Genomic DNA, 26,759 nt, shown 5'->3' on the forward strand with positions numbered 1-26,759 from the left:
ACAGAGATGGGGAGGTGTTCATGGTGTTATGGAGATGGGGATGGTTATTGGTGGTCACAGTGATGGGGAGGGGTTCGTGTTGTTATGGAGATGGGGAGGGTTATTGGGGGTCACAGAGATGGGGATGGGTGTCGTGGTGTTATGGAGATGTGGAGGGTTATTGGGGGTCACAGAGATGGGGAGGGTTCATGGTGTTATGGAGATGGGGAGGGTTATTGGGGGTCACTGAGACATGGAGGGGTTTCGTGGTGTTATGGAGTTGGGGAGAGTTATTGCGGGTGACTGAGATGGTGAGGGGGTTCGTGGTGTTATGGAGATGGGCAGGGTTATTGGGGGTCACTGAGACAGGGAGGGGTGTCGTGGTGTTATGGAGATGGGGAGAGTTATTGGTCACATAGACGGGGAGGGGTGTCGTGGTGTTATGGAGATGGGGAGAGCTATTGGGGGTCACAGAGATGGGGAGGGGTTCATGGTGTTATGGAGATGGGGAGTGTTATTGGAGGTCACATAGACAGGGAGGGGTGTCATGGTGTTATGGAGATGGGGAGGGTTATTGTGGGTCATAGAGACGGGGAGGGTTGTCGTGTTGTTATGGAGATGGGGAGGGTTTTTGGGGGTCACTGAGACAGGGAGGGGTGTCGCGGTGTTATGGAGATGGCAGAGAGTTATTGGTCACATAGACGGGGAGGGGTGTCGTGGTGTTATGGAGATGGGGAGGGTTATTGGAGATCAGAGATGGGGAGGGGTTCATGGTGTTATGGAGATGGGGAGGGTTATTGGGGGTCACTGAGACAGGGAGGGGTGTCATGTTGTTATGGAGTTGGGGAGGGTTATTGGGGGTCACTGAGACAGGGAGGGGTGTCATGTTGTTATGGAGATGGGGAGGGTTATTGGGGGTCACTGAGACAGGGAGGGGTGTCGTGGTGTTCTGGAGATGGGGAGGGTTATTGGGGGTCAAGTTGACAGGGAGGGGTGACGTGCTGTTATGGAGATGGGGAGGGTTATTGGGAGTGACGGAGATGGGGTGGGCTGTCGTGTTGTTATGGAGATGGGGAGGGTTATTGGGGGTCGCACAGGTGTGTCGTTGGGACCCTGTTGTTCACCTGACGGGTATTGTGTTGGAACCATTCCAGAGGTTTGAGTGATGCTGTCTCGGAGGCTGGCTGGTCCTCCTCATCAGATGTTCCCTCGCTGCTGGATTCAGGGAGACTCCGATCGGACTCTCTGCATCTGTCTGCACCATCAGCTCTTCTTCCCATCTCAGTATCCTTGTCAAAGCGAGCGACAGTGAAGGGCTGGCTCCGTTCTCCCGATCTGTAAGCGGAGAACAGTGTGGTCAGGCATTCATCCTCATGGGAGAGAGGGACGACGAGAGAGGGGACTAGTGGGGCGGAGAGAGGGACGACGAGAGAGGGGACGAGTGGGGCTGAGAGAGGGACGACGAGAGAGGGGACGAGTGGGGCGGAGAGAGGGACGACGAGAGAGGGGACGAGTGGGGCGGAGAGAGGGACGACGAGAGAGGGAACGAGTGGGGCGGAGAGAGGGACAACGAGAGAGGGGACGAGTGGGGCTGAGAGAGGGACGACGAGAGAGGGGACGAGTGGGGCGGAGAGAGGGACGACGAGAGAGGGAACGAGTGGGGTGGAGAGAGGGACAACGAGAGAGGGGACGAGTGGGGCGGAGAGAGGGACAACGAGAGAGAGGGTGGGGCGGAGAGAGGGACGACGAGAGGGGGGACGAGTGGGGCGGAGAGAGGGACAACGAGAGAGAGGGTGGGGCGGAGAGAGGAACAACGAGAGAGAGGGTGGGGCGGAGAGAGGGACGACGAGAGGGGGGACGAGTGGGGCGGAGAGCGGGACGACGAGAGAGAGGGTGGGGCGGAGAGAGGGACAACGAGAGAGAGGGTGGGGCGGAGAGCGGGACAACGAGAGAGAGGGTGGGGCGGAGAGAGGGACGACGAGAGGGGGGACGAGTGGGGCGGAGAGCGGGACAACGAGAGAGAGGGTGGGGCGGAGAGAGGGACAACAAGAGAGAGGGTGGGGCGGAGAGAGGGACAACGAGAGGGGGGACGAGTGGGGCGGAGAGAGGAACAACGAGAGAGTGGACGAGTGGGGCGGAGTGAGGAACGACGAGAGAGGGGAAGAGTGCTGCATGTTTGACAAATCTTATTGAATTTTTTCAAGAGGTTACGAAGAAAGTTGACGAGGGTAAAGCAGTGGATGTTGTCTATGTGGACTTCAGTAAGGCCTTTGACAAGGTTCCACACGGAAGGTTAGTTAGGAAGGTTCAATCATTGGTATTAATATTGAAGTTGTAAAATGGATTCAACAGTGGCTAGATGGGAGATGCCAGAGAGTAGTGGTGGATAACTGTTTGTCAGGTTGGAGGCCGGTGACTAGTGGTGTGCCTCAGGGATCTGTACTGGGTCCAATGTTGTTTGTCATATACATTAATGATCTGGATGATGGGGTGGTAAATTGGATTAGTAAGAATGCAGATGATACTAAGATAGGTGGTGTTGTGGATAATGAAGTAGGTTTTCAAAGCTTGCAGAGAGATTTAGGCCAGTTAGAAGAGTGGGCTGAACGATGGCAGATGGAGTTTAATGCTGATAAGTGTGAGGTGCTACATTTTGGTAGGAATAATCCAAATAGGACATACATGGTAAATGTTAGGGCATTGAAGAATGCAGTAGAACAGAGTGATCTAGGAATAATGGTGCATAGTTCCCTGAAGGTGGAATCTCATGTGGATAGGGTGGTGAAGAAAGCTTTTGGTATGCTGGCCTTTATAAATCAGAGCATTGAGAATAGGAGTTGGGATGTAACGTTAAAATTGTACAAGGCATTGGTAAGGCCTGATTTGGAGTATTGTGTACAGTTCAGGTCACCGAATTAAAGGAAAGATGTCAACAAAATAGAGAGAGTACAGAGAAGATTTACTAGAATGTTACCTGGGTTTCAGCACCTAAGTTACAGGGAAAGGTTGAACAAGTTAGGTCTTTATTCTTTGGAGCGTAGAAGATTGAGGGGGGACTTGATAGAGGTATTTAAAATTATGAGGGGGATAGACAGAGTTGATGTGGACAGGCTTTTTCCATTGAGAGTAGGGGAGATTCGAACAAGAGGACATGAGTTGAGAGTTAGGGGGCAAAAGTTTAAGGGTAACACAAGGGGGAATTTCTTTACTCAGAGAGTGTGAGCTTCCAGTAGAAGTGGTAGAGGCAGGTTTGGTGTTGTCATTTAAAGTAAAATTGGATAGGTATATGGACAGGAAAGGAATGGAGGGTTATGGGCTGAGTGCAAGTCAGTGGGATTAGATGAGAGTGAGTGTTCAGCACGGACTAGAATGGCTGAGATGGCCTGTTTCCGTGCAGTAATTGTTATATGGTTCTCTAGAGAGGGAGAAAGGCAGGCAGTGACAGAGAGAGAGAGAGAGAGAGAGACAGACAGACGTAGGGCCATAGAATTATTCAGCAGAAACAGGTCCTTCAGCCCATCTGGCCGATGCTGACCCAATCTTTCTGCACCCAGACCATACCACCCTACTCACAAACTGTTGGTCCCACTCCTATCACTCTCTGTGACACACCCTACACCCCTCTCCATCTGTGATCCCCTTCACCCCTCCATCTCTGTGATCCCCTTCACCCCTCCCCGTCTCTGTGGCCTCTACACCCCTCCCCGTCTCTGTGACCTCCCACACCCCTCCCCATCTCTGTGGTCCCTACACCCCTCCCCGTCTCTGTCACCCCTACACCCCTCCCTGTCTCTGCGATCCCTACTCCCCTCCCTGCCTCTGTGACCCCCTACACCCTTCTATGTCTCCGTGACCCCAAACACCTCACCAGCTGATGTAGCTCCCTGGGCAAACCCCGATATCCTTCCTTGCAGTCCACTACTCCCCCAGTCTTGATGTCATTTGTAAATTTGCTGATTCAGTTAACCACATTATCATCTAGATATTAATAGGATTTAGAGAGAGGTGGATGGAGACAGACAAAGAGGGGAGGGAGGAAAAGCGAGGGAGGGATCCCGTGTCCCTGGTGGGATTGAGAGGACAGAGATATCCGGGCAAACATATGGTAGCAGTGAACTTGGCCCATTGGTCCTCGGAACTAGATCTCCCACATTGGGAAAGTTCCTAGCAGACTGAACCCTCCCACCCCAATCGTATATTTGTTTTTTTTAAACCATGAGACTTTTATTATTGAAAATTATAACATGGAAATATTTGAAGTAAGCCTGTCATTTTATTTGATATCACTTTAGAAGAAAATACAGATACAACTGTGTGGAAGTATACCTGAAACTCTGAAGTCTTTCTGAGTTTAGAATGCACAATGTGACAAGATGGAACCTGTCAGATCCCAGAGTGCTTTGCTCGTTTGGACGGCTGGCTTGCAAGATTTAAGATGGAGGATGTTTATGGCCAGGATGTTTTGACAACGGGGGAAACATGACATAAACTCCTAAGAGAAGTGGACTGCGTGAAGAAGCTTTTAAAGAACAAACGGCAGGAACCAGAGGCGTTTGCAGATAACGGAGGAATGTTTTAATGGAATGGAACAACCTAATTACTGTTTCCATAATAAGTATAAAAGTGGTCTGTTTGAGCTCTAAGACTGAAGCTATTCTCTAATGATAATGTGTGGAGGTAGCTTACACTACAGATAAATAAGAAATGTACCTATAATTTGATCCACTCTGAATATATACTGTACATTACAGCTGAACAGTACACGACTACTGTAAAGGGGAAATACTGCTGTGCAAAAGCCTCTATTCACTTCTTCACTTTGTCAACTTATTTTCAAGGTAGATTTATTTAAGAATTGAAGAAACCTGAATGCCTGGATTTTTTGATTTACATAAAGAAAGAAACTGTCTTCCTCAATTTTAAAGAAAAAAGACATGTACATCGGAACGCACAGTGAAATGCAATGTTTGTGCCAAATCAAATCAACAAGGATTGAGTTGGCGACAGCACACAATTGTCACAATTCTCTATGCCAACAATCTTAGTGTCATCTGCAAATTCACTGATCCCATTTACCACATTATCATTTGCAAATTCACTGATCCCGTTTACCACGTTATCATCTGCAAATTCACTGATCCCGCTCTCCACGTTATCATCTGCAAATTCACTGATCCCGTTTACCACTTTATCATTTGCAAATTCACTGATCCCGTTTACCACGTTATCATCTGCAAATTCACTGATCCCGTTTACCACATTATCATCTGCAAATTCACTGATCCCGTTTACCACGTTATCACCTGCAAATTCACTGATCCCGCTCTCCACGTTATCATCTGCAAATTCACTGATCCCGTTTACCACGTTATCATCTGCAAATTCACTGATCCCGCTCTCTACGTTATCATCTGCAAATTCACTGATCCCGTTTACCACTTTATCATTTGCAAATTCACTGATCCCGTTTACCACGTTATCATCAGCAAATTCATTGATCCCGTTTACCACGTTATCATCTGCAAATTCACTGATCCCGCTCTCCACGTTATCATCTGCAAATTCACTGATCCCATTCTCCACGTAATCATCTGCAAATTCACTGATCCCGTTTACCACGTTATCATCAGCAAATTCACTGATCCCGTTTACCACGTTATCATCTGCAAATTCACTGATCCCGTTTACCACGTTATCATCTGCAAATTCACTGATCCCGCTCTCCACGTTATCATCTGCAAATTCACTGATCCCATTCTCCACGTAATCATCTGCAAATTCACTGATCCCACTCACCATGTTATCATCTGCAAATTCATTGATCCCACTCACCACGTTATCATCTGCAAATTTACTGATCCCGTTTACCACGTTACCATCTGCAAATTCACTGATCCCACTCACCACGTTATCATCTGCAAATTCACTGATCCCACTCCCCAAGTTATCATCTGCAAATTCACTGATCCCGTTTACCACGTTATCATCTGCAAATTCACTGATCCCGTTTACCACGTTATCATCTGCAAATTCACTGATGCCACTCCCCATGTTATCATCTGCAAATTCACTGATCCCGTTTACCACGTTATCATCTGCAAATTCACTGATCCCGTTTACCACGTTATCATCTGCAAATTCACTGATCCCACTCCCCATGTTATCATCTGCAAATTCACTGATCCCGTTTACCACGTTACCATCTGCAAATTCACTGATCCCACTCTCCACGTTATCATCTGCAAATTCACTGATCCCGTTTACCACGTTACCATCTGCAAATTCACTGATCCCACTCTCCACGTTATCATCTGCAAATTCACTGATCCCGTTTACCACGTTATCATCTGCAAATTCACTGATCCCGCTCTCCACGTTATCATCTGCAAATTCACTGATCCCACTCCCCATGTTATCATCTGCAAATTCACTGATCCCGTTTACCACGTTACCATCTGCAAATTCACTGATCCCGCTCTCCACGTTATCATCTGCAAATTCAATGATCCCACTCCCCATGTTATCATCTGCAAATTCACTGATCCCATTTACCACATTATCATCTGCGAATTCACTGATACCGTTTACCACATTATCATCTGCGAATTCACTGATCCTGTTTACCACGTTATCATCTGCAAATTCACTGATCCCGCTCTCCACGTTATCATCTGCAAATTCACTGATCCCATTCTCCACGTTATCATCTGCAAATTCACTGATCCCACTCACCATGTTATCATCTGCAAATTCACTGATCCCGCTCACCACGTTATCATCTGCAAATTCACTGATCCCAGTCCGCATGTCATCATCTGCAAATTCACTCCCATTTACCACGTTACCATCTGCAAATTCACTGATCCCGTTTACCACGTTATCATCTGCAAATTCACTGATCCCGCTCCCCACGTCATCATCTGCAAATTCACTGATCCCATTCTCCACATGTTATCATCTGCAAATTCACTGATCCTACTCCCCATGTTATCATCTGCAAATTCACTGATCCTGTTTACCACGTTATCATCTGCAAATTCACTGATCCTGTTTACCACGTTATCATCTGCAAATTCACTGATCCCGCTCTCCACGTTATCATCTGCAAATTCACTGATCCCATTCTCCACGTTATCATCTGCAAATTCACTGATCCCACTCACCATGTTATCATCTGCAAATTCATTGATCCCACTCACCACGTTATCATCTGCAAATTCACTGATCCCATTTACCACGTTATTATCTGCAAATTCACTGATCCCGTTTACCACGTTATCATCTGCAAATTCACTGATCCCACTCCCCACGTTATCATCTGCAAATTCACTGATCCCGTTTACCACGTTATCATCTGCAAATTCACTGATCCCGTTTACCACGTTATCATCTGCAAATTCACTGATCCCGTTTACCACGTTATCATCTGCAAATTCACTGATCCCGCTCACCACGTTATCATCTGCAAATTCACTGATCCCGTTTACCACGTTATCATCTGCAAATTCACTGATCCCGCTCACCACGTTATCATCTGCAAATTCACTGATCCTACTCCCCATGTTATCATCTGCAAATTCACTGATCCTGTTTACCACGTTATCATCTGCAAATTCACTGATCCCAGTCCGCATGTCATCATCTGCAAATTCACTCCCATTTACCACGTTACCATCTGCAAATTCACTGATCCCGTTTACCACGTTATCATCTGCAAATTCACTGATCCCGTTTACCACGTTATCATCAGAAAATTTACTGATCCCGTTCTCCACGTTATCATCTGCGAATTCACTGATCCCGTTTACCATGTTACCATCTGCGAATTCACTGATCCCGCTCCCCACGTTATCATCTGCAAATTCACTGATCCCGCTCCCCACGTTATCATCTGCGAATTCACTGATCCCGCTCACCACGTTATCATCAGCCGCCAACAGAACATGCCCTCAAATAATTTAGAAAACATGGAAAAGTTCTGATTTTCTTGACTGATTAATAGTTTAATTCCCATCCTGACTGCTCACTGAAGTTGCACTATATATCTTGCTTTCTCCTCCAATCTTATGACGCAGGTGACAAAAAAATAATAGTGTGCAAATTTCAAGTTGGTTTCTGCTGTAAACATTTAGTTTCAAGAGTCTTTTTGACAGTCAAGATCAGGGCCATTTGCTGTCGGAAGGTAAGTTTCATTGTCATCTAACGTGTGTATTGCTGAACAAAACAGATTTTATGAAATGCTAGGCCCGTGTCCTTCTCCTCCTCGCTGATCACTGAGATGCCCCCCTTCTGAAAGTACTTAGCCCCTCAAACTCCGGATCCCTCCTCCCCAGCCCTGGGGACCCTGAAGGTCCAGGACATAGATGGACAGTGAGGAGGTTAGGATGATGCCATTTGTTTGGTGGAAGAACAAGTTGGACTGGGACAATCGGTACTCATGCTACACAGGGACTTGTGCTATAGTATATATTATTTTTCTTCGTGACTGTACGTTTTTCCTGAAACTGTATTTGTGCTCTGTGCTGTTTGCAATGTGTTTTGCACCTTGGCCACGGAAGAACACCATTTCATTTAGTTATGTTCATGTATGGTTGAATGACGATTAAACTTGAACTTGAGCAGCAGTCGACACTGGGCTGCCCTGAATGTGGACAGCACCCATCCCTCCCTTGGGTTCCCTGGACTCACCGACACCACACTTCCTGGGGGTCGATCCACAGCGTGATCTCCTGTGGAAGCTGCAGCTGGCTGTAATCCACATTGCATTCCTGACAGGCAAGCAACAATACCGGGTCCCTCCGCTGGCTCCCGTTTATACGGATACACCTATGGTGCAGATGAAAGGGGCAGAGGGTGAGGAAATCCCCCCAAACACCAACCACAGTTCCCGAAACCCAATCCCGGGGTCAGACCCACACCGGGAGCACCGTGCACAGTTCCGGTCTCCATATTCCTGGGTCAGACCCACACCGGGAGCACCGTGCACAGTTCCATTCTCCGTGTCCCTGGGTCAGACCCACACCGGGAGCACCGTGCACAGTTCCACTCTCTGTATACCTGGGTCAGACCCACACCGGGAGCACCGTGCACAGTTCCAGTCTCCGTATCCCTGGGTCAGACCCACACCAGGAGTACCGTGCACAGTTCCAGTCTCCATGTCCCTGGGTCAGACCCACACCGGGAGCACCGTGCACAGTTCCATTCTCCATGTCCCTGGGTCAGACCCACACTGGGAGCACCGTGCACAGTTCCAGTCTCCTTATCCCTGGGTCAGACCCACACCGGGAGCACCGTGCACAGTTCCAGTCTCCGTGTCCCTGGGTCAGACCCACACTGGGAGCACCGTACACAGTTCCAGTCTCCGTATCCCTGGGTCAAACCCACACCGGGAGCACCGTGCACAGTTCCAGTCTCCGTATCCCTGGGTCAGACCACACGGGGAGCACTGTGCACAGTTCCAGTCTCCGTGTCCCTGGGTCAGACCCACACCGGGAGCACCGTGCACAGTTCTGGTCTCCTTATCCCTGGGTCAGACCCACACCGGGAGCACCGTGCACAGTTCCAGTCTCCGTATCCCTGGGTCAGACCAACACCGGGAACACCGTGCACAGTTCCAGTCTCCAGATTTTGCCTCCAACTTCCACTCTGCCCTCAAATTTACCTGGTCTATTTCTGACAATTCCCTGCCCTTTCTGTCTCTGGAGACAGTTCAACAACTGACCACATTCTGTTCCTTTGTCTCATGGTCACCCCTTGTCCTCACCTACCACCCTGCCAGTCTCCACACCCGGCACGTAATTATCCAAAACATCCGCCACCTCCAACGGGATCCCACCACCAAGCACATCTTTCCCTCGCACCCCCCCCCCCCCCACTTTCTACAGGGAATGCCCCCTACGCGACTTCCTTATCCATTCGTCCCTTCCCAATGATCTCCCTCCTGGCACTTACCCTTACCAGCGAACAAGTGCTACACCTCCTCCCTCACTACCATTCAGGGCCCCAAACAGTCCTTTCAGGTGAGGCGGCACCTCACCTGCGAGTCTGCAGGTGCTCCCGGTATATCAGAGAGACCCGACGTCGAGTGGGAGACCGCTTAGCCGACCACCTACACGTCTGCCAGAAAAAGGGGGATCGGCTTCCCATTCCCATTCCAGCACGTCAGTCCACGAGCTCCTCTACTGTCGCAATGCGGCCACACTGAGGTCGGAGGAACTAAACCTTATTATCCGCTTGGGTAGCCTCCAAACTGATGGCATTGACATTGACTTCTCAAACTTCCAGTAATGTCCCCCTCTCATTCACCAGTTGCATTCCCATTTCCCTCTCACACCTCATTGCCTCTTCCCCTTTTCTTTCTTCCATGGCCTTCTGCCCTCTCCTATTAAGATTCCTCCTTCTCCAGCTGCTTCTCTTTCACCAATCAACTTCTCAGCTCCCACATCCTGTTTCACCTATCAGACTGTATTTCTTCCTCCCCTCTCACCACCTTCTCTCTCCGACTCCTCGTCTTTTCTTTCCCAGTCCTGATGAAGACTCTCGACCTGAAACAGCAACTATCGACTCCTTTCCATAGACGCTGCCTGGCCTGCTGAGTTTGTGTGCGTTACTTCCATTTCCAGCATCTGCAGGTTTGCTCTTGTTTGTGATGGGACATGGACCTAACTGCTGGTGATGGGGCACTCCACCCCACCCCGGGGATGAGCCCTGTCCATCTCTCCTGGACTGCCCCTGGTGCCAGTCTAGTTTCTCATTAATATTTCGTATTTTTTATATCAAAGCAGAGTTGATGATGTTGTCAACATAGATCTTACTAAGGTGTTTGACAAGGTTCCTCCCAGAAGTCTCAGCCAGAACGTAGAAAACCTACAGCACAATACAGGCCCTTTGGCCCACAAAGCTGTGCTGAACATGTACCTACTTCAGAAATTACATAGCCCTGTTTTTCTAAGCTCCGTATACTTACCAAGGAGTCTCCTATCGTATCCGCCTCCACCACCATCACCGACAGCCCATTCCACACACTCACCACTCCCTGAGTAAAAAACTTACCCCTGACATCTCCTCTGTACCTACTCCCCAGCACCTTGAAACGGTGCCCTCTCGGCTACCCATTTCAGCCCTGGGAAAAAGCCTCTGACTAGCCACACGATCAATGCCTCTCATTATCTTGTACACCTCTATCAGGTCACCTCTCATCCTCCATCACTCCAAGGAGAAAAGGCAGAGTTCACTCAACCTATTCTCATAATGCATGCTCCCCAATCCAGGCAACATCCTTGTAAACCTCCTCTGCACACTTTCTATGATTTCCACATCCTTCCTGTAGTGAGGCAACCAGAACTGAGCACAGTACTCCAAGTGGGGTCTGACCAGGGTCCTGTGTAGCTGCAACATTACCTCTCGGCTCTTAAACTCAGTCCTACAATTGATGAAGGCCAATTCACCGTATACCTTCTTAACCACAGAGTCAAGCTGTGCAGCTGCTTTGAGTGTCCTATGGACTCGGACCCCAAGATCCCTCTGATCCTCCACACTGCCATTAATTTGATATTCTGCCATCATATTTGACCTACCAAAATGAACCACCTCACACTTGTCTGGGTTGAGCTCCATCTGCCATTTCTCAGCCCAGTTTTGCATCCTATCAATGTCCCGCTGTAACCTCTGACAGCCCTGCACACTATCCACAAAGCCCCCAATCTTTGTGTCATCAGCAAACTTACTAACCCACCCCTCCACTTCCTCGTCCGTGATGAAAAAGGAAAATGCATGACAATGACGGTGAGCTGGCCATTTGGATTCAGAAGGCCAAGGGTAGTGGTCAGGATGGGAATTATTCTGGCTGGAGACCCGTGGTCACTGATGCTCCACAGGGATGTGTGGTAGATGACACAAGGATTGGTGGTACTCTGGACAGAGTAGAAGATTGCCCAAGGACGTAGAACATTTGGCAGAGAAGTGGCAGATGGATTTTAACCTGGCCAGGTGGGAGCTGAACTTTGGCAGATGAAAGGTGAGAGAGTAGGGCAACGTTGCTGACCAGAGGGTTCCTGGGCTCCCTGAAAGTAGCCGCACCAGTAATGGCCGGTAAGATGGCACCATGCTTGGTCACAGCTATCCCCTCCCCACAGTTCCAACAAGTAGCGCAAATGTGATTGCAAGAGATCGGTTGTACAAGATACTCTGACCAGTTTATTAGTTAATGGACAAGTCCAAAGGCAGGAGAAGTGGGGGGCCTCTGCCACTGCACGGGGAGGATCCTCATGCTCCAGCTCACACCACTACTCTCTGGTGCCGAAACCCCCACCAGACTGCATTTGCCTTCCCCCCTGAGCAGGCTGATCGCGCCTCGGTGGCCGCCACGCCCGGTTGGTTACTGTCGGCCTGTCCCTCGCTGGGGATTGGCCGGAGATACCCAGTTGTTTACCTGTCGGCCTGTCCCTCGCTGGGGATTGGCCGGAGATACCCAGTTGTTTACCTGTCGGCCTGTCCCTCGCTGGGGATTGGCCGGAGATACCCAGTTGTTTACCTGTAGGCCTGTCCCTCGCTGGGGATTGGCCGGAGATGCCCAGTTGTTTACCTGTCGGCCTGTCCCTCGCTGGGGATTGGCCGGAGATGCCCAGTTGTTTACCTGTCGGCCTGTCCCTCGCTGGGGATTGGCCGGAGATGCCCAGTTGTTTACCTGTCGGCCTGTCCCTCGCTGGGGATTGGCCGGAGATGCCCAGTTGTTTACCTGTCGGCCTGTCCCTCGCTGGGGATTGGCTGGAGATGCCCAGTTGTTTACCTGTCGGCCTGTCCCTCGCTGGGGATTGGCCGGAGATGCCCAGTTGTTTACCTGTCGGCCTGTCCCTCGCTGGGGATTGGCCGGAGATGCCCAGTTGTTTACCTGTAGACCTGTCCCTCGCTGGGGATTGGCCGGAGATACCCAGTTGTTTACCTGTAGGCCTGCCCTTTGCTGGGGTTAGCTGGGTACCAGTGGCCCTGGTAGGAGTGCTGGAGGACCCCAGCAAGCTTCTCAGCAAACTCCTCGATCTTCTCACGGCCCAGGCAACTGCGCCGCTTCACCAGATTGGTCAGGAAGACCACCCCAGCTCCGATCTCCTCCTTCATCACCTGCACGGAGCAGAGGCAGAGAGTCAGAAAGTACGATGCCACCACGAACAGACAGACAGCTGAAGCCTCTCACTGTCTCTGTGACCCCCCCCCCCCCCCCCCCCCCCCCCCCCCCCGCCAATACGACCCACACACCAGGAGCAATTCACAGCAGCCGATTCACCCACCCACCCATCGTTGGGATGTGGGAAGGAATGGGAACCTCTGGGAGTTCCCTATCACCAGATTAGTGCCGGGGGTGGGAATTGAACCTGGCTCTCCCCATTGAGGCACTGGAGGAAACAGGCAACACGATTTAAACACGAGAGATTCTGTAGATGCTGGAAATCCAGAGCAACGCACACACGCTGGAAGAACCCAGCAGGTCAGGCAGACCCACAGAGAGGATGTTTCACGATGAGACCCTTCATCAGGAACTCATTTCGAGTTGGATTTTAGCATTGCTAACAAGAAACTCGAGATGATTTACTGTGTGAGTCCATGACATCTAACGGTTGGTCTTTGAACAAGAAAATAAAAGGGGAGGGGGGAAGGAAATGACAGTTTGGGCTTTATCACGAGTTCAGCAGCAAGGATGCCCTGTTCCAGCTGCACAGTGTCCGCCCTGGGGCATGGAGGTCACTTCCAGACCCCCTCGTTGAAGGAAGGCAATTTGGAACTGGGAATGGTCGGAGAGATTCTTCGAGCTCATCGCACGGGTAGGGGCAGCTTGCGTCCCCCCCTTAGAGTTAGAAGGTCAAGGGTGACCTCACTGGCCATCTCTGACCCAGAGGGGGCAGGACAAGGAGATATTACCCTGGGGAAGGGTCCCGAGTTTCATAATTACAGGCTGGGGGGTGGGGGGGGGGGTGAGGACTTCTGGCAATGTCAGGAATTCTCCGCCCAGAGGGAGGTGTGAAAAGATCACAGGGGGATTAAAGAGAATGTTCAGGCGGTTGGGAGGGGTCATAGAGGGTAATGGGGAACTGGTACGGGAGGGTCATCATGGTATGGAGCAGATCAGTTGTAATCGTACTGAACTGTGGGTTAGAATAGAGGGGCGGAATGGTTTCTATTTATTTGCTTAATGTCAACCTGCAGATTCTGGAAACCTTAAACAAAAACAGAGGTTACGGGGCAATGCTCAGAGGGTCAGACAGCTTCTGTGGGGAGAAGGCCAACATTCCAGTTTCTCCACTTCTCAGTGCTGGGATTATATCTCCCAGCATAAACAGGCTACCTTTCCAGTCCTGATAAAGGACCTCAGCCCGAAGCACCGCCTGTCTATTCCCGTTCACAGCCGCTGCCGCCAAGCCTGTTGAGGTCCTGCCTTATTTTGTTTCGTTCATCGCAGTCCCGCCAAGGCATTTCTGCCTCCCTTACGGGTTACGCACCTCAGTCCCTCAATTTCGTTCCGGTTTTAGAATGTGGAAGTTTCGCAGCCAAAGCCTCAATCAGCCTAACTTCAGGGCGAAGGTACCTAGAAGATAACAACCACAAATTGACCAGACAGAACGCGGGTCTGCTGAGAGCCGCCTCACGTGTGGACTTGTCCCAGCGGCTTCTCTGGCGCAGACAGAGACGGAGACGGTGGGGCAACCAGCCCTGGATCTCCAATCACCGTCAGGATATCGTTTTTGACACCCAATTCAAAATACCCTCAAAACACACTCCGTCAGAAGAGAAAGTAAATTCGGATTTTACCTAATCTAATCTAGAAAATATTAACACGGCCAATAAAACCTTCCTTAACTTTAATTTGTCAGTATTCAAAGGTTTAATATCTACACCACAAATTCTTAACAAACTCCGTCTTAAACCACAATTAAAATTAAACCACATTGATCTGCATATATTGATTACGGTAGTTGTTATGAAGCAAGGACTGCTTAAAGATCTGATTTCCAAACGATGGTACTGTGAAGAATACGCTGCTGATGTTTCTCACATTTACAATAGATTGAAAACCAGATTTTTATTTTTGAAAACTTTCGAATGACAAACTTTCTTCGGTACTTACAGAAGGGATCCACGCTCTGCCGGGACACAGACTGCGACTGAAACACGTGTCCGACAAGGAGGCGAGTGGGGATTCCCAGCGCTGAGTCACGGCTGACGTCACTGCCCATATTAGGAAAGCATTTCCGATTTCCACGCCCCCTTCCGCGATAAAGGCATGGTCGAATAAATCGCAAACAAAAGAAAACGTACGGTCATTTTTCCCCGTAGACGCTGTCTAGCCGACTGAGTTCCTCCAGCATTTTACATCAGAGTGTCGAGTGGGGGGGACTGGGGAGTGTGGCAGGGAAATGGAGTATGATGGGTGAAAGTCCGGGGGAGGTAGAGGGAGCGTGGGAGGTTGAGGGTGTGTGCGGGGGTAGAGGGAGTGAGTGGATTCAGAGAGAGTGTGAGGGTCAGAGGGTGTGTGTTGGAGTTGAGGGTGTGGGGGTTGAGGGTGTGGGAGTTGGGAGTTGAGGGAGTGTGTGTAGGGTAGAGGGTGTGGGGAGTGGAGGGAGTGTGTGGGGGGTAGAGGGAGTGTGTGTAGGGTGGAGTGTGTGGGGAGTAGAGGGAGTGTGTGTAGGGTAGAGGGTGTGGGGAGTGGAGGGAGTGTGTGGGGAGTGGAGGGAGTGTGTGGGGGGTAGAGGGAGTGTGTGGGGAGTAGAGGGAGTGTGCGTAGGGTAGAGGGTGTGGGGCAGATAGTAGGAAAGCAGGCAGTGTGTCGTGTTTGGGAGAATGTCTCAAAAGGTGTCTCTCTCTTGCTCTCTCTCTCTCGTTTTGAGTGTCGACAATAGGCTTCACCGAGAAAGGGACATACGTCATCCTCACCCCCCCCCTCCCACAACATTCCCTCCTCACCCCCCCCTCCCACAACATTCCCTCCTCACCCCTCCCACAGCCCTCCCTCCTCACCCTCTCCCACAGCGTTCCCTCCTCACCCCCTCCCACAGCCCTCCCTCCTCACCCCCTCCCACAGCATTCCCTCCTCACCCCTCCCACAGCATTCCCTCCTCACCCCTCCCACAGCATTCCCTCCTCACCCCCCCCTCCCACAACATTCCCTCCTCACCCCTCCCACAGCCCTCCCTCCTCACCCTCTCCCACAGCGTTCCCTCCTCATCCCCTCCCACAGCCCTCCCTCCTCACCCCCTCCCACAGCATTCCCTCCTCACCCCTCCCACAGCATTCCCTCCTCACCCCTCCCACAGCATTCCCTCCTCACCCCTCCCACAGCATTCCCTCCTCACCCCTCCCACAGCATCCCCTCCTCACCCCTCCCACAACATTCCCTCCTCACCCCTCCCACAGCATCCCCTCCTCACCCCCCACAACATTCCCTCCTCACCCTCTCCCACAGCATTCCCTCCTCACCCTCTCCCACAGCGTTCCCTCCTCACCCCCTCCCACAGCGTTCCCTCCTCACCCCCTCCCACAGCGTTCCCTCCTCACCCCCTCCCACAGCATTCCCTCCTCACCCTCTCCCACAGCCCTCCCTCCTCACCCTCTCCCACAGCATTCCCTCCTCATCCCCTCCCACAGGATTCCCTCCTCACCCCCTCCCACAGCCCTCCCTCCTCATCCCCTCCCACAGGATTCCCTCCTCACCCCCCCACAGCATTCCCTCCTCACCCCCCCCACAACGTTCCCTCCTCACCCCCTCCCACAGCGTTCCCTCCTCACCCCCTCCCACAGGATTCCCTCCTCACCCCCTCCCACAGGATTCCCTCCTCACCCCCTCCCACAACATTCCCTCCTCACCCCCTCCCACAGCATTCCCTCCTCACCCCTCCCACAGCATTCCCTCCTCAGCCCCTCCCACTGCGTTCCCTCCTCAGCCCCTCCCACAGCGCTCCCTCCTCATCCCCCCCCACAGGATTCCCTCCTCACCCCCTCCCACAACATTCCCTCCTCACCCCCTCCCACAGCGTTCCCTCCTCATCCCCTCCCACAGCGTTCCCTCCTCATCCCCTCCCACAACATTCCCTCCTCACCCCTCCCACAGCGTTCCCTCCTCACCCCCCACGGCGCTCCCTCCTCACCCCCTCCCACAACGTTCCCTCCTCACCCCCCTCACGGCATTCCCTCCTCACTCCCCTCACAACGTTCCCTCCTCACCCCCCTCCCACGGCGCTCCCTCCTCACCCCTCCCACAACGTTCCCTCCTCACCCCCCTCCCACAACGTTCCCTCCTCACCCCCCTCACGGCATTCCCTCCTCACTCCCCTCACAACGTTCCCTCCTCACCCCCCTCCCACGGCATTCCCTCCTCACCCCCCTCCCACGGCATTCCCTCCTCACCCCCCTCCCACAACATTCCCTCGTCACCCCCCCCACAACGTTCCCTCCTCACCCCCCTCACAACGTTTCTTCCTCACCCCCCCTCACGGCATTCCCTCCTCACCCCCTCACAACGTTTCCTCCTCACCCCCCTCACGGCATTCCCTCCACACCCCCCCTCACGGCATTCCCTCCACACCCCCCCTCACGGCGTTCCCTCCTCACTCCCCTCACAACGTTCCCTCCTCACCCCCCTCACAACGTTTCCTCCTCACCCCCCTCACGGCATTCCCTCCTCATCCCCTCCCAGAGCGTACCCTCCTCACCCCCCCACAGCGTTCCCTCCTCACCCCTCCCACAGCATCCCCTCCTCACCCCTCCCACAGCGTTCCCTCCTCACCCCCTCCCACAGCGTTCCCTCCTCACCCCCCTCCCACAGCGTTCCCTCCTCACCCCCCTCCCACGGCATTCCCTCCTCACCCCCCTCCCACGGCATTCCCTCCTCACCCCCCTCACGGAATTCCCTCCTCACCCCCCTCACGGAATTCCCTCCTCACCCCCCTCACGGAATTCCCTCCTCACTCCCCTCACAACGTTCCCTCCTCACCCCCCTCCCACGGCATTCCCTCCTCACCCCCCCTCACAACGTTCCCTCCTCACCCCCCTCCCACGGCATTCCCTCCTCACCCCCCCTCACAACGTTCCCTCCTCACCCCCTTCCCACGGCATTCCCTCCTCACTCCCCTCACGGAATTCCCTCCTCACTCCCCTCACGGAATTCCCTCCTCACTCCCCTCACAACGTTCCCTCCTCACCCCCTCACAACGTTCCCTCCTCACCCCCCTCACGGAATTCCCTCCTCACTCCCCTCACAACGTTCCCTCCTCACCCTGCCCAAGAATCAGAATCCAGTATATTATCATTAGGCGTGTGTTGTGAAGATTGTTACCTTAGCAGCAGCCGTTCGATGCGATATAGAAAGACAAAAATAAGCAAGTAAATCTATTACACTGTCTATATATGTGTATTAAATAGATTAAAAGTGGAGAAAATACAGAAATAACATTAAAAAAGTGAGGTAATGTCCAAGGGTTCAACGTCCATTTAGCAATCAGATGGCAGAGGGAAGAAGCTGTTCCTGAATCGCTGAGTGTGTGCCTTCAGGCTTCTGTACCTCCTACCTGATGGTAACCGTGAGAAAAGGGCATGTCCTGGGTGCTGGGAGTCCTTAATAATGGACGCTCCTTCCTGAGACACCGCTCCTTGAAGATGTCTTGGATACTATGGAGGCGAGTACCCAAGATGAAGTTGACTAATTTTACAACTGTCTGCAGCTTCTTTCGTTCCTAAGTACCCCCCCCGCCCCCCCAAACCAGACAGGGATGCAGCCAGTCAGAAAGGTCACCACGGTACACCTACGGAGGCTTTGAATGACTTCAGGTGACAAACCGAATCTCTGAGCTGGTCAGCAAACAGCGTCCTTGCACAGGTGTTTGTGTGGTCTAAGTCCGTGTGAAGAGCATCTGCCGTTGACCTGTTGTGGTGACAGGCAAATTGCAGTGGGTCCAGGTCCTTGCTGAGGCAGGAGTTCAGTCTCGTCGTGACCAACCTCTCAAAGCATTTCATCACTGTCGGTGTGAGTGCAACTGCACTATAGTCATTAAGGCAACCCACATTAATCTTCTTAGGCACTGGTATAATTGTTGCCTTTTTGAAGCAACTGCCTGTCTCCCATACAACCCTGCCCCGGCCTGCGCGCTGGGAAAACCTTCCAAGATGCAAATCCATGGTCTCATGAGACTAACGGATGCCAAAGAAGAAGAATTTTGAAGCAAGTGGGAACTTCCGCCCGTAGCAGTGAGAGGTTGAAAATGTCCGTCAGTACTCCCGCCAGCTGGTTAGCACAAGTTTTCAGAGCCTTACCAGGAACTCCATCGGGACCTTCCACCTGGCGAGGGTTCACTCTCCTGAAAGACGGCCTAACATCGGCCTCTGAGACAGAGAGCACAGGGTCACCGGGTGCAGGAGGGATCTCCACAGCTGTAGTTATATTCTGCCTTTCAAAGCGGGTTTATCGAAGGCGTTGAGTTCATCTGGTCGTGAAGCATCGCTGCCATTCATGATATTGGGTTTCACTTTGTAGGAAGTAATGTCCTGCCAGAGTTGTCGTGCAGTCGATGTCGCCTCCAACCTCATTTAAAATTAACTCTTCACCCTTGAAGTGGTCCTCTGCAAATCATACCTGCTTTTCTGGTACAGCCCGACCCAGATTTGAATGCCTTAGATCTAGCCCTCAGCTGACCCCTCTTCACCCTCTCCCTCACAACTCACTGCTTACCCCCTCCCACAGTGTTCCTTCCTCATGCCTCCCACATCGTCCTCTCCCACGTCACTCCCTCCTGTCCCCCCACATCACTTCCTCCTCACCGCCCTCACAACATTCCCTCCTCGCCCCCTCCCACGTCACTCCTGTCCCCCCATGTCACTCCCTCCTCACTCCCTCCACACCCCCTCCCACGTCACTCCTGTCCCCCATGTCACTCCCTCCTCAGCCCCCCATGTCACTCCCTCCACACCCCCTCCCACGTCACTCCCTCCACACCCCCTCCCACGTCACTCCCTCCACACCCCCTCCCACGTCACTCCCTCCACACCCCCCCACGTCACTCCCTCCTCACCCCCTCCCACGTCACTCCCTCCTCACCCCCTCCCACGTCACTCCCTCCTCACCCCCTCCCACGTCACTCCCTCCACACCCCCACACGTCACTCCCTCCTCACCCCCTCCCACGTCACTCCCTCCTCACCCCCTCCCACGTCACTCCCTCCTCACCCCCTCCCACGTCACTCCCTCCTGTCCCCACATCGCTCCCTCCTCACCCCCTCCCACGTCGCTCCCTCCTCACCCCCTCCCACGTCACTCCCTCCTCACCCCCTCCCACGTCACTCCCTCCTGTCCCCACGTCGCTCCCTCCTCACCCCCCCACGTCGCTCCCTCCTCACCCCCCACATCACTCCTTCCTCAGCCCCTCCCAATCCCCTCCCATGTCACTCCTGTCCCCACGTCACTCCCTCCTCAACCCCCACGTCACTCCCTCCTCACCCCCTCCCACGTCACTCCCTCCTCACCCCCTCCCACGTCGCTCCCTCCTCACCCCCCCACGTCGCTCCCTCCTGTCCCCACGTCGCTCCCTCCTGTCCCTCCACGTCGCTCCCACCTCACCCCCTCCCACGTCGCTCCCTCCTCACCCCCTCCCACGTCGCTCCCTCCTCACCCCCTCCCGTCGCTCCCTCCTCACCCCCTCCCGTCGCTCCCTCCTCACCCCCTCACGTCGCTCCCTCCTCACCCCCCCACGTCGCTCCCTCCTGTCCCTCCACGTCGCTCCCTCCTCACCCCCTCCCACGTCGCTCCCTCCTCACCCCCTCCCACGTCGCTCCCTCCTCAGCCCCTCCCAACCCCCTCCCATGTCACTCCTCACTCCCTCCTGTCCCCATGTCACTCCCTCCTCAGCCCCTCCCAACCCCCTCCCATGTCACTCCTCACTCCCTCCTGTCCCCATGTCACTCCCTCCTCAGCCCCTCCCAACCCCCTCCCATGTCACTCCCTCCTGTCCCCATGTCACTCCCTCCTCTCTCCCTCCTGTCCCCATGTCACTCCCTCCTCACCCCCCACGTCACTCCCTCCTCAGCCCCTCCCAACCCCCTCCCATGTCACTCCCTCCTGTCGCCATGTCACTCCCTCCTCAGCCCCTCCCAACCCCCTCCCATGTCACTCCTCACTCCCTCCTGTCCCCATGTCACTCCCTCCTCAGCCCCTCCCAACCCCCTCCCATGTCACTCCTCACTCCCTCCTGTCCCCACGTTACTCCCTCCTGTCCCCCCCACGTCACTCCCTCCTCAGCCCCTCCCAACCCCCTCCCATGTCACTCCCTCCTGTCCCCATGTCACTCCCTCCTCACTCCCTCCTGTCCCCATGTCACTCCCTCCTCACCCCCACGTCACTCCCTCCTCAGCCCCTCCCAACCCCCTCCCATGTCACTCCCTCCTCACTCCCTCCTGTCGCCATGTCACTCCCTCCTGTCCCCATGTCACTCCCTCCTGTCCCCACGTCACTCCCTCCTCACCCCGCACGTCACTCCCTCCTCACTCCCTCCTGTCCCCATGTCACTCCCTCCTCAGCCCCTCCACACCCCCTCCCACGTCACTCACTCCTGTCCCCACGTCACTCCCTCCACACCCCCTCCCACGTCACTCCCTCCTGTCCCCACGTCACTCCCTCCACACCCCCTCCCACGTCACTCCCTCCTGTCCCACTGCCCCCACCCCTCCCTCGAGTGAACACTGTGGTGGTTTTGATAACTGGAATGAGTTTTATTCACTTTTCTGCCCCGGCCGGCCGGCCTCCTCTGTGGACATCTGCCCATTGTCACCTGTCGTCACGACACCCATCGGTACAATCCCCTGTGGGAGGGGAGAGAAAGGTCAGTGTACCTAAGTCCACTGAGGGCCGGGAACAACACTGGCCAATCACCCCGATCGTCTGCCTCCAGCCTCAGAGAGGAGGGGCATCTCCTGACCCCATCACCACCCTCCAAACTTTACCGGGCACGAGGACAGTACAGACACAGTGGGCCGAATGGCGGGAGGTGGGGTGGAGTGAAGAGGGGCCTGAGGATACAGTTTTTCGTTTTGTACTCAAGGGGAGGATGCATCATCTTGGGTTTGGTACACAAACGAAGGCTGCATTTAATAAGCCAGCACAAGGCACATCAGCTTTCATTTGGCACAAGCGAGCCCGAGAGGAGGGTATATTGTCCAGGGATTGCCCCTGCCCAAAGGGAGACCTCTGCGTTTGGTATACGAGGGGGGAGGTCTCCTTAGATACCAACGCTGAGGGTTTCACCCGATGTTCCCTCTAGTTTGTAATGACCAGTGTCAACTGCAGACACACACTTCAATAAAACGAGTGCTAATATCTGCAGACAAATCCTCACAAACTCCAGGTTGTCAACACGTCCACTTAACATGCCAACGAGGCAGAGGGTGACCAGTTGTGCGTGAGCAGTGTGGCCTCCAACACCTTCGAGGGAAAATGGCGGCGGCCCGTATCCGGGACAGCCATGGGCATGGTACGCGAGCAGAGAGTGTACCGTCCCAGGTGTTTGGTACACAGGCTGCAGCGTGCTGATCTGTGTTTGGTTGCCCCCCACCCCTCACAGCCATGACTGCACTTACCCCAGGCCAAGAAAGAAGAGCAAGCTGGCCAGAGCGATGGCACCTGTCAGCTGGGCCTCCGTCTGTTTCCGCAGAAGCTCGTCCTTCTTCAGCAATCGCTTGGCAACCGGGGTCTTCAGGGTCCCTCGCTCCTCCCCGAGAACTTTCTGGAACATCTCCTGCAGGTCCTTGCTACTCTGCAGGGTAGTGCGGGTCACTGGTGGGGGAGTGAGAGATAGGAAGTTTGGCTTCACCCTATCTCCTCACCCCCTCCCACAGTGTTCCCTCCTCACCCCCTCCCACAGCTCCCTCCTCACCCCCTCCCACAGCTCCCTCCTCACCCCCTCCCACAGCTCCCTCCTCACCCCCTCCCACAGTGTTCCCTCCTCACCCCCTCCCACAGTGCTCCCTCCTCACCCCCTCCCACAGTGCTCCCTCCTCACCCCCTCCCACAGCTCCCTCCTCACCCCCTCCCACAGTGCTCCCTCCTCACCCCCTCCCACAGTGTTCCCTCCTCACCCCCTCCCACAGTGCTCCCTCCTCACCCCCTCCCACAGTGCTCCCTCCTCACCCCCTCCCACAGCTCCCTCACCCCCTCCCACAGCTCCCTCCTCACCCCTCCCACAGCTCCCTCCTCACCCCCTCCCACAGCTCCCTCCTCACCCCCTCCCACAGCTCCCTCCTCACCCCCTCCCACAGTGTTCTCTCCTCACCCCCTCCCACAGTGCTCACTCCTCACCCCCTCCCACAGTGCTCCCTCCTCACCCCCTCCCACAGTGCTCTCTCCTCACCCCCTCCCACAGTGCTCCCTCCTCACGCCCTCCCACAGCTCTCTCCTCACCCCCTCCCACAGTGCTCCCTCCTCACCCCCTCCCACAGCTCCCTCCTCACGCCCTCCCACAGCTCCCTCCTCACGCCCTCCCACAGCTCCCTCCTCACCCCCTCCCACAGTGCTCCCTCCTCACCCCCTCCCACAGTGCTCCCTCCTCACGCCCTCCCACAGCTCTCTCCTCACCCCCTCCCACAGCTCCCTCCTCACGCCCTCCCACAGCTCCCTCCTCACGCCCTCCCACAGCTCCCTCCTCACCCCCTCCCACAGCTCCCTCCTCACGCCCTCCCACAGCTCCCTTCTCACCCCCTCCCACAGTGTTCCCTCCTCACCCCCTCCCACAGCTCCCTCCTCACGCCCTCCCACAGCTCCCTCCTCACCCCCTCCCACAGTGCTCTCTCCTCACCCCCTCCCACAGTGCTCACTCCTCACCCCCTCCCACAGTGCTCCCTCCTCACCCCCTCCCACAGCTCCCTCCTCACCCCCTCCCACAGTGCTCCCTCCTCACGCCCTCCCACAGCTCCCTCCTCACCCCCTCCCACAGTGCTCCCTCCTCACCCCCTCCCACAGCTCCCTCCTCACCCCCTCCCACAGCTCCCTCCTCACCCCCTCCCACAGTGCTCTCTCCTCACCCCCTCCCACAGTGCTCACTCCTCACCCCCTCCCACAGTGCTCCCTCCTCACCCCCTCCCACAGCTCCCTCCTCACCCCCTCCCACAGTGCTCTCTCCTCACCCCCTCCCACAGTGCTCTCTCCTCACCCCCTCCCACAGTGCTCCCTCCTCACCCCCTCCCACAGTGCTCCCTCCTCACCCCCTCCCACAGCTCTCTCCTCACCCCCTCCCACAGTGCTCTCTCCTCACCCCCTCCCACAGTGCTCCCTCCTCACCGTCCCCTCCCACAGCTCTCTCCTCACCCCCTCCCACAGTGCTCTCTCCTCACCCCCTCCCACAGTGCTCCCTCCTCACCCCCTCCCACAGTGCTCTCTCCTCACCCCCTCCCACAGTGCTCCCTCCTCACCCCCTCCCACAGTGCTCCCTCCTCACCCCCTCCCACAGTGCTCTCTCCTCACCCCCTCCCACAGTGCTCCCTCCTCACCCCCTCCCACAGTGTTCCCTCCTCACCCCCTCCCACAGTGCTCTCCCCTCACCCCCTCCCACAGCGTTCCCTCCTCACCCCCCTCCCACAGTGCTCTCTCCTCACCCCCCTCCCACAGTGTTCCCTCCTCACCCCCCTCCCACAGTGTTCCCTCCTCACCCCCTCCCACAGTGTTCCCTCCTCACCCCCTCCCACAGTGCTCCCTCCTCACCCCCTCCCACAGCGCTCCCTCCTCACCCCCTCCCACAGCGCTCCCTCCTCACCCCCTCCCACAGCGTTCCCTCCTCACCCCCTCCCACAGTGCTCCCTCCTCACCCCCTCCCACAGTGCTCCCTCCTCACCCCCTCCCACGGTTCTCCCTCCTCACGCCCTCCCACAGTGCTCCCTCCTCACCCCCCTCCCACAGTGCTCCCTCCTCACCTCCCTCCCACAGCGCTCCCTCCTCATCCCCTCCCACAGCGTTCCCTCCTCACCCCCTCCCACAGTGTTCCCTCCTCACCCCCTCCCACAGTGTACCTTCCTCACCCCCTCCCACAGTGCTCCCTCCTCACCCCCTCCCACAGTGCTCCCTCCTCACCCCCCTCCCACAGTGCTCCCTCCTCACCCCCCTCCCACAGTGCTCTCTGCTCACCCCCTCCCACAGTGCTCTCTCCTCACTGCCCCTCCCACAGTGTTCCCTCCTCACCCCCTCCCACAGTGTTCCCTCCTCACCAACCCTCCCACAGCGTTCCCTCCTCACCCCCTCCCACAGTGCACCCTCCTCACCAACCCTCCCACAGTGCACCCTCCTCACCCCCTCCCACAGTGTTCCCTCCTCACCCCCTCCCACAGTGTTCCCTCCTCACCCCCTCCCACAGTGTTCCATCCTCACCCCCTCACACAGTGTTCCCTCCTCACTGCCCCTCCCACAGTGCACCCTCCTCACCCCCTCCCACAGTGTTCCCTCCTCACCCCCTCCCACAGTGTTCCCTCCTCACCCCCTCCCACAGTGTTCCCTCCTCACTGCCCCTCCCACAGTGTTCCCTCCTCACTCCCCCTCCCACAGTGCACCCTCCTCACTCCCTCCCACAGCGCACCCTCCTCACCCCCTCCCACAGCGCTCCTTCCTCACTCCCTCCCACAGTGCTCCCTCCTCACCAACACTCCCACATTGCTCTCTCCTCACCACCCCTCCCACAGTGTTCCCTCCTCACCCCCTCCCACAGAGCTGACTCTGTGGGTGAATCTCTTTCCTCCATGGCTGACCTCTCGTTCGGAGAGCAGAACCCCTGCTCCTCGTCCCCCCAATAGGGGGAAGTCCCCTCACACATCTCCACTTCACCTGGTGAGAGCCCCTCTCGTTAGTGTACATTGGAGAGGGGTGGGGCTTTGGCAGGGCGCTGTCCGGGGCAGCGGAGGCTGAGGGGGACCTGGTAGATGTCCATACGTTCAGGGAAGGCGCAGACAGGGTCAACCATCCATAGGTCAGAGTGGTAAAGTTCAAAGGGTGAGGATGTGCTGCCTGGGGTGGTAGTGGAGGCAGAGATGGTGGAGGTGTTTAAAAGGCTCTGAATGTGCAGAGGATGGAATGATACGGATACACGGCCTTCAAACTAACCCTTTGGCCCACTATGTTGTGCCACACCAATTAAATGAGTAACCGAATGACCAACCGCACTAACCCCTACTGCCCATGAAGTGTTCACACCGTCCCGTTCTCCTCACATTCACCTGCCTATGTAAGCGTCACTTAAAATCCCTGATGACTCAGGCTTGACAGCTCATTCCAAGCACCCACCTTTGAAATTATCCCCCTCACCACGTGCAGGAACGATGTCTGCTCTACCTATACCCCTCACTGTGTCAGCAGGAGGGTTTTAGTTTATGGGAGACTCCCGATGCTGGAAGCTGCAATATCTACGAGCCTCTGGAGGAAGAGTAGGTGAAGTTCTGGGATTGTCGGTGTTTCAGGTCGTCACTTCTGAGTTTAATTGGTTTGGTGTTCTCTGCTGTATTGTTCTGTTTTCAACAGCAGTGGCTGGATGGGAGATGCCAGAGAGTAGTGGTGGATAACTGTTTGTCAGGTTGGAGGCCGGTGACTAGTGGTGTGCCTCAGGGATCTGTACTGGGTCCAATGTTGTTTGTCATGTACATTAATGATCTGGATGATGGCGTGGCAAATTGGATTAGTACGTATGCAGATGATACTAAGGTAGGTGGCATTGTGGATAATGAAGTAGGTTTTCAAAGCTTGCAGAGAGATTTAGACCAGTTAGAAGAGTGGGCTGAGCG

At 54.9% G+C, this 26,759-nt stretch overlaps 2 protein-coding genes across 3 annotated transcripts in view; both read right to left on the reverse strand.

Annotated features, from left to right (window-relative positions):
* Positions 1-1,020: 1,020 nt before the first annotated feature.
* Positions 1,021-18,639, reverse strand: LOC132390460 (protein BTG3-like). Of its 2 annotated transcripts, XM_059963073.1 has the most exons (6): positions 18,299-18,639; positions 15,095-15,234; positions 14,469-14,554; positions 12,920-13,095; positions 8,668-8,805; positions 1,021-1,314 (listed from the first exon to the last, which is right to left on the reverse strand). In XM_059963073.1, the coding sequence occupies exons 4-6, from the start codon at positions 13,090-13,092 to the stop codon at positions 1,059-1,061; spliced, it is 567 nt and encodes a 188-aa protein (XP_059819056.1). In that variant the 5' UTR covers positions 13,093-13,095; positions 14,469-14,554; positions 15,095-15,234; positions 18,299-18,639; the 3' UTR covers positions 1,021-1,058. The 2 variants fall into 2 exon arrangements, with proteins under 2 accessions (XP_059819056.1, XP_059819055.1); XM_059963072.1 differs by lacking the exon at positions 18,299-18,639 and having other exon boundaries at positions 15,095-15,341.
* A 3,060-nt stretch (positions 18,640-21,699) lies between these two features.
* The window catches only part of LOC132390459 (sperm acrosome membrane-associated protein 6-like), a 48,089-nt gene continuing 43,029 nt past the window's right edge, over positions 21,700-26,759 (reverse strand). Inside the window, exons 4-5 of the mRNA XM_059963071.1 lie at positions 22,584-22,779; positions 21,700-21,809 (exon numbers count right to left, since the gene is read on the reverse strand). Coding sequence (XP_059819054.1) covers positions 21,785-21,809; positions 22,584-22,779 — 221 coding nt within the window. The 3' untranslated portion in view covers positions 21,700-21,784. The remainder of the gene's footprint in view (positions 21,810-22,583; positions 22,780-26,759) is intronic.

Source organism: Hypanus sabinus, unplaced genomic scaffold (assembly GCF_030144855.1).
Source record: "Hypanus sabinus isolate sHypSab1 unplaced genomic scaffold, sHypSab1.hap1 scaffold_907, whole genome shotgun sequence".
Classification (NCBI taxonomy): Eukaryota; Metazoa; Chordata; class Chondrichthyes; order Myliobatiformes; family Dasyatidae; genus Hypanus; species Hypanus sabinus.

What these genes read in the sequence shown, in the direction of transcription:
- LOC132390460 (XM_059963073.1), bottom strand. Translation starts at nt 13,092, where the DNA reads ATGAAGGAGGAGATCGGAGCTGGGGTGGTCTTCCTGACCAATCTGGTG. An exon ending in AGCAAAGGGCAGGCCTACAG is followed by an intron (nt 8,806 to 12,919) that starts GTAAACAACTGG and finishes TCTGCACCATAG; the next exon opens with GTGTATCCGTATAAACGGGA. An exon ending in CCCCAGGAAGTGTGGTGTCG is followed by an intron (nt 1,315 to 8,667) that starts GTGAGTCCAGGG and finishes CTCCGCTTACAG; the next exon opens with ATCGGGAGAACGGAGCCAGC.